Source organism: Limulus polyphemus, unplaced genomic scaffold, assembly GCF_000517525.1.
Source record: "Limulus polyphemus unplaced genomic scaffold, Limulus_polyphemus-2.1.2 Scaffold2, whole genome shotgun sequence".
NCBI classification, from domain to species: Eukaryota; Metazoa; Arthropoda; class Merostomata; order Xiphosura; family Limulidae; genus Limulus; species Limulus polyphemus.
Window position 1 is genome coordinate 1,379,440 of NW_013665612.1, and position 7,033 is coordinate 1,386,472.

The 7,033-nt window shown below is 34.8% G+C and overlaps 1 protein-coding gene across 8 annotated transcripts in view; it reads left to right on the plus strand.

Annotated features, from left to right (window-relative positions):
* LOC106467705 (upstream stimulatory factor 2-like) overlaps positions 1-7,033 on the plus strand; it is a 21,982-nt gene that overhangs the window by 4,998 nt on the left and 9,951 nt on the right. For all 8 annotated transcript variants that reach the window (XM_022394533.1, XM_022394585.1, XM_022394629.1 and 5 more), the window contains 3 exons: positions 275-436; positions 4,018-4,161; positions 4,793-4,887. In XM_022394533.1, the coding sequence (XP_022250241.1) occupies positions 275-436; positions 4,018-4,161; positions 4,793-4,887 (401 nt within the window). The remainder of the gene's footprint in view (positions 1-274; positions 437-4,017; positions 4,162-4,792; positions 4,888-7,033) is intronic.

Below are 7,033 nucleotides of genomic sequence, written 5' to 3' on the forward strand. Positions count from 1 at the left end.
TAAAATTTGTGTGAACATGGTTGGTTTTCTGGTCAGGCTCACTGGACTTGTTGACAATACCCTAATTAAAAATGTGCATGTATAAACCATGAAAGTAAGTTATAATTTTTCTAATCATATGCACATGTTTTATACTTAGATGAGAATGTTTCATGAAATCTTTTTAAGGGTATTTTTTTTTTTTTTTGATAGAGTGACCAAAAAAATCTGGTATTCATGTAAGTCGCAAATACTAGTCCATTTCTTAAAACATTATATATTTGTGCACTTCTAGTTACGTATCGAGTGGTTAGAGTAGCTCCATCTTCAGACATAAAACCAGAAGTACCCCAAGTTGTGACCACAGCTACAGCTGCTCTTGTTGGACAGCAGGTTGCCCAAGCAATAATTACCAATCCTTATGCAACAGCTAATGGTGCTAGCAACCCAGAAGAAGGTGAGTACTCTTCCAAACCTACAAAAGTTTTCTTTAGCTATTAACTTCCAAAGGCAAGTCAGTTCAACACTTTCTGGTGTGCTATATGAATCTCAAGTATATTTTCTTACACTTTAGATCTATATATATTTAAATTAAAGATAAAAATAAGTTTGTGTAAATTTTTTTATTGAAGATTGCAAAAAAATCAGTTGAACTTCAGTCAGTTCAATTTTTTTTAAATATATTAATTTTCAACTGAAATATTTCAAAAGTTGTGATTCTGCATATCGCTTTCTGATGTGGTACATTACCTTGTTCAGTGCTGCCCTCTATATGGATTTTTTTTATGCACAATTAACTGATTCAAATGTGTCTTGCATGCGAATCATCATGCAACAACCCTCCACCAAATAGAGTGTGACACACTATCTTGATCCCAGTTTTTCTTTGTTACAAGATACCTCCTCCTCTCAGTATTTGGTTTTTCCCCATTCCCTGAATATTAGGGTTCATGCTGATCATTTTGTTTCTCAGATGGCTGATGGTGCCAGCATGCCTTGCCCTCCACTGGCTTTGGATTAGTTTGCTTTGGCCTACTGTCAGGCTGAATGTCCTTTTCTTGATTCACAATAGTTAGAATCGATTTTGCCCACATGGAAGGCGGACCCTGATCATCCTGTTTGTTTATCCCTTGCCAAATTTTCCTGCCTTCATCCTACCCTATTGACTCTTCTACATTACTTGTCTACTATCCACCTCCTTTCCAAGGCAATCCAAGAGATCCTGAGGGTTTTGGAGGGATTCTCTCCCTGATTACCTTCACGTTGGCATGTTTGTCTTCTTCGGCTCTAGCCTTACACACGTGGTTTCTCTGTTGTTGGGATCTCTTGGGGAGAGATGCAGCCTTGTCCCAGGTTTGTTTACCACATTCTTATCTTCAGGACTTGCATATGGCCCCATTTCTTCAACAGTATGTTTTTAGTAATATTCCTGAGACATTGGGACCCCATGTAGAGTTGGTGTGACAGCAAGCTACCCTTTTTGATTTGTGGGTTATTTGGGTTTTATTTGAGGGACTTGTCATCCAATTTCTTTCCCCTCTTCCATTATCTCATGTACCCATTTCCTTTCCACTGCCTCAGGATCCTACCAGGTTTTCATGGTCACCCATTGCACTGGCTCCAGTGTTGTTGTTCCTCCAGACTCTCCACTGCATTTTCTTCCCCTTTTCTTCCAGTGGAGTATGGGAGCCCTTACCATTTTCCAGTTCTAAGTTGCTGGGGCAATAGACCATGGAGGCATCCTCCTGAATGTAATAAGGAAAAACTCTACATATAATGATTAAACAAGTCAGTTAAGAGTGTGTGTGTGTGGGTGGGGGGGGGTTCTGCTGTTGTAGATGATGAGATGTCCTCTAATCTCTGTACATGGTTATCTGAGGGGATGTGGTAGCTTTGGATTGAGCAGTCAATATTGCAGTTCATCTCTTCGATTGGGATCCCTCATCCTACCCCCACATGGATGTCAGTTCCCATTGGCTGGGTTTGAGTTCAGAGCTGAACCAATCAACATAAATTCCTACACATGTATTACAAGTGTCTCTGTTTCTCACTTAATTATATCTTTGTTCCTCTATCCATGTTGTGGGTCTCGCTGGAGGTACTTGCAGATTAATACAGTTCTTCATCTTATGCTAACCATCAATGATTATATTGTACCGAGGATGTTATTGCACTAGGGTAAGTTCCTGTTGGATTGGTTTTGACAGAGATAATTTACATTACAGAGACATCTTTATGATGCTGATCATCTGGATGTGGGTTCCCGAATCGGTCAATCAATTTCTGACATTGGTATCATGTGTTCCATTCATAAATGGGCAGGTACGAGATTCCCTCCAGTTTGCTGAACTTGAGGTAAAGATGGTATGATCCTCTTTCCTACCCCCACATGGATGTCGATTCCCGGTGGCCTGGGTTTTGAATGCACTTGACTTGCTATGTGTGGTCCATCATGTCTAACCACTCTACACCTAGGGGCACATCCTTTTCCTTTCAACCACATTCCAGTACTCTTTGTGATTGAGTTTTGTTATGTTGTGGTTCAAATCCCTATCCCTCCATTGTTCTATCCCATATGGATGTGTTCCTTCTTTTTTTTCCACCCATGTCTGTGACACCATTCCAAACTGGGCAAAGAGTATACCTGGTTTAGATGTGGTGTGGTCTCCTACGTGTGATCCTCTCCTATGAGGGTCTATCCTTTTAGGGTGTTCTTTGGACGTTTTTGAGGGATGCTGCTTTGTTTTTCCTTTGCATTGGTCCCTCCACCTATTCGGTGTGGGATTCTAACTATTTATGTGAGAGGAGCTAATGTACTGTATCAGAAATTATAATTTTCCTATACTGAAAATATTTTCACATTTCCCACCCTTCCTCCCCACTGAAAACTGGTGCTTCAATTTTCTGCCCAAACTTGAAGTGGTAGTTTGGTAGAATTTGGTAGGGAGTCACATGCGTCAAGAGAGTGTGTTGCATTCTTATTGATGGAAAGTTGTCGCATGATGATTTATATGCGAGATGCATTCGAATCAGTTGATTGTAAGGTACGTGGGAGCTCAAGACTTGTGGCATGCGAAAAAATATTTTGGATATAGAGGGCAGCACTGAAGGAGAATAGCTATTTATGTGATGGGAGGTAAGTACCTTTTGGAAATATATTTTCAGTATAAGAAAATTACAACTTTCATTCATATACCGTCTAATTCAATCTTTAATTTCACTGTTGATGAAATTATCATTATGGTGAAGATCATCAGTAACTGGATGTATAGAATGTTTACCTTGTTGGACAAGAACTGAAGAGGCTTTAGTCCTGCTTTGGGGAACATGTTACACATTGTGCACTTTATTTTAAAGTAAAACATTGTTATGTTAGAGAATTTTACACTAATAAAATACCCCCCCCCCCAAAGAAAAGGACATTCATTATAATAAGGTCATAACTAAAAGTTAAATAATTCTTAGAAGAGCTTTTGTATTACTTAAAATATTTACAATATTGCTCACCATAATATTCAGATCTTTATAACATAGTTACATTGGTTATAACCATCATGAACTAAGTATAAATTTTAATGTGTGGCTAAAACTCTTATAATTTTTCAAAGATCACATGTTGCTAAAATTTTTAACTTGTTTATAGAGACAAAATCCATGTTAAAAATTTCTGGAACCTACTTGTAAATTAAACTGAAGGTTCAAACCTAACTTCTAATGTTGATATCATTTGATATTCACTTATGGTGAATTTTATCTCAAATAATATTTATTTGGTTAAGATGCAAATCACAGTATGTTATTATATCTGAACTTCACATATATAGGATTCAAAAATTACTTTCTGTTTATCTTCAAGTATGTTTTTTTTTGTCATTTTCCTGGGTTCAGTTTTAAGCTTCAGGGATTATAAACACTAAAGTTTGAGGTTTGATAGACTATAACCAGATCTGGTGCAGATAGCCCATTATGTAGCTTTTTGCTAAAACACTTTTTTGTCTTTCGAGGATGATAACAGATGATTTTTATTTACGTAAGTAGGTCAGTTTTATGTAATGATGTCACCACAAGAAGTTTACCAGCCAGGACAACGTTCACTTGCACCCCGAACAGAACAGTTCACTGCTAAAGTAGAAAAACCAAGAGCAGGAAGGGATGAAAAACGAAGATCAACACATAATGAGGGTAATTTATATTTCAGTATAATAAGGCATGTAGAGAGTAGAGATAGTATAAGCTCTGGAATAACTACCTTTGTATATTAGGTTACATGACAGTGTATTAATTTCTTTTTAACTTTATCCTTTTGTCAGTGATACCAATTATAAGCTAATGTATACTTATTGTTGTCATCCATTTTGATATCACCATTGAACTTTCTGTGTTGACTAAATAGCCATATCTGTTAATATTACTGCTTAAAATGAGTTTCTTATCAATAATTTCCACAAGAGATAAAGAAACGTATATAAAGGAATCAGAAATTTCTGGTTTATAATGAACTTCATTAACAGTGTTTAACTGGTTTTGTGGAGTACCTCTCTCTCTCTTTTCAGGTATCTTTAATAAATATGTCTTGCAGCCATTGATCTTTAAGGTTGTTTAAAAAACCAAACTTTCGAACTTACAGAATGTAATGAAAAAAAAGTGTTTATGATTGGTTTTACAATAAAGCAGAAAAAAAAGTTAACATTAATGATAAATCCTGTATAATTCAATTTTATTTAAATTTCATAACGATTATTCTCTGTTTTCTCAAATTTTGTACATTTGGAATGTTTAAGTACTGTTTTCTGATTAAGAATAAACATTACAGTCGAGAGAAGGCGTCGGGACAAAATTAATAATTGGATAGCCAAACTGTCTACCATTGTTCCAGATTGTACTTCAGATCATGCAAAGCAAAGTCAGGTAAGTTTAAGGTTTGTTTTGTCTTTTAAACAAAATATTATCCTCAACAATATATATACATATGTGTATGTATGTGTGTGTGTGTGTGTGTGTATATATATATAGACACACACACATTTTCTATTATTGCGTTATTATTCACTTTAAAGTGCATGAATTTTGTATTTATGAATATTCTTTGATGTTTATTTTACTCTTAATTTTATGCCTTTTAGAAAAATCTGATATTTGTACAAGTTCAACTAATTCAGAAATTTTCTACCCAAAATATCATCAGTGTAAATAGCACAGTGCAAACACTCTTCCATTATCAATAACACTGTGAACGGCACTATACAAGTATGCTAACATAATCAGAATGATTTTAATTTAAATACCTTTCTCTCACAGGCTGACTGATACTATAATAATGAAATAATTAAGTATATGTTGCATCTAATAAAGAAACTATAAATATGGAATTAATTTTTTAAATACATTTTACTGGACATGCCTATTGCATCAGGATAGATACTGGTGGAACATGTATGTGTCATTCTGTGTATTAACCCTTTCGCCCCAGGTAGGTTAAAGTGCACGTGTCACGACGTTTTGGAGCATTATTTTCAAAATTTTATTAAATAATATTTTTACTACTTACATCAATGAAATTGGCATCAAAATGTAGGTTGTAATTTAGATTTTGATATTATATTTTTTTTAAATTTCTTTTTTAAAAGGAAATGTAAAGAAAAAATTTAAATATCAATTTTGTGTGTCACATAACACGTCTGGTTGTCTTATTGTTCAGTTGCCATTTTATTATGCTCACCATACAACATGTATAAATAGCTAACGAATTAGAAACACATATTTGAAATATAGACAAGCTAAATATAAAATAAGAACCTCCCTCCTCTATGATTTGCTGAGATAGCAATATTTTTTAGCAAGTCTACTACTCTTCCCACTGCACCAATCTTTTGAAAGCTCTTATCTAGTCCCACTGACTACTAATTAGCTACTGCTTACAACCAATAGAAAGAACATTTTCACCCATACGTAACCCTGACAGTTGTTTATAAATAGTTCGATTGAGAAAATAATAATTTTCCAAAGCCATTGAAGTGTGATGATTTGGTTGTTGCTCTGAACAAGAATGGGATTTTTTTTTTACCCACATACAGTTTATTTAGAGACCCAACTAAATTACAGGGATTTTGATTGTACTAGTACAGTAACTTGATAACTTTTTGGTCTTCAAAAATTCATACTTGAAGCCTAAAAAAATTAGTATCTCTACCCCTTTCACTCAGAAGAATAAACGAGGCTTACGTCAAGGCTTAGCAAGTTTGATGCACGAGCGCAACATTTCGTAACACGGTTACGTACTCAAAATCTTTGTCAGTGTATTTCTCATTTACTTTCTAAGTGTGGTGAAAGTGAGAGAGGGGTAGTATCATTTATAAGAATGTGCCCAAATAACACCTTCATATACTTATGCTGCAAAATTCCACACACGTCAAATGAGCGACCATAATACTGAAACACCTGCTATGTAATTGGATAAGCCCAGCTCAGAACCTACAATGTTTATTTGATCAGCCCAACTCTGAACCATATAATAAATGTTTTTACACATTCTAATTGCAATTTTATTTCCCTGGGAAATTCCTGTTGAAAGTGTTGTAGGAACTATAAACTGCTATACCTCATATTGTGTTCTCGGAGCAAGGGAAATATCACTTCATTGAATACGCGTGTGTTTTTGCGCTCAAGAGTTTCGTATTACGGTTGTATGTAAACAGTCTTATAACATGGGTGGTGAATTATTGCTTTTTTGTCAGCAGGTTTGTAATTTGTTGATGACAGTAAAATAAACACAGAAAATACATGGGATATGTTTAGCAGTTGAAACTTTCAGGGGAAGAACTTTGAAACTTCATGATCAATAATAAAGAAAAAGGAAACAGCTGCTCATTATATTTCTGATTTTACAATTTTTCCTTTCATTCTACTTCAATGAGTTGTCTACAGGCTGAAGAATCAAATAATAAATGTAATAACAGGTAAAATATAACGTTTTATTGAAAACAAAATGGTATTTAGAAGGTTTCAGAGGTTGTGCAAATGAAATTTGAGATTTTTGAAACAAAGAAAAGTATTT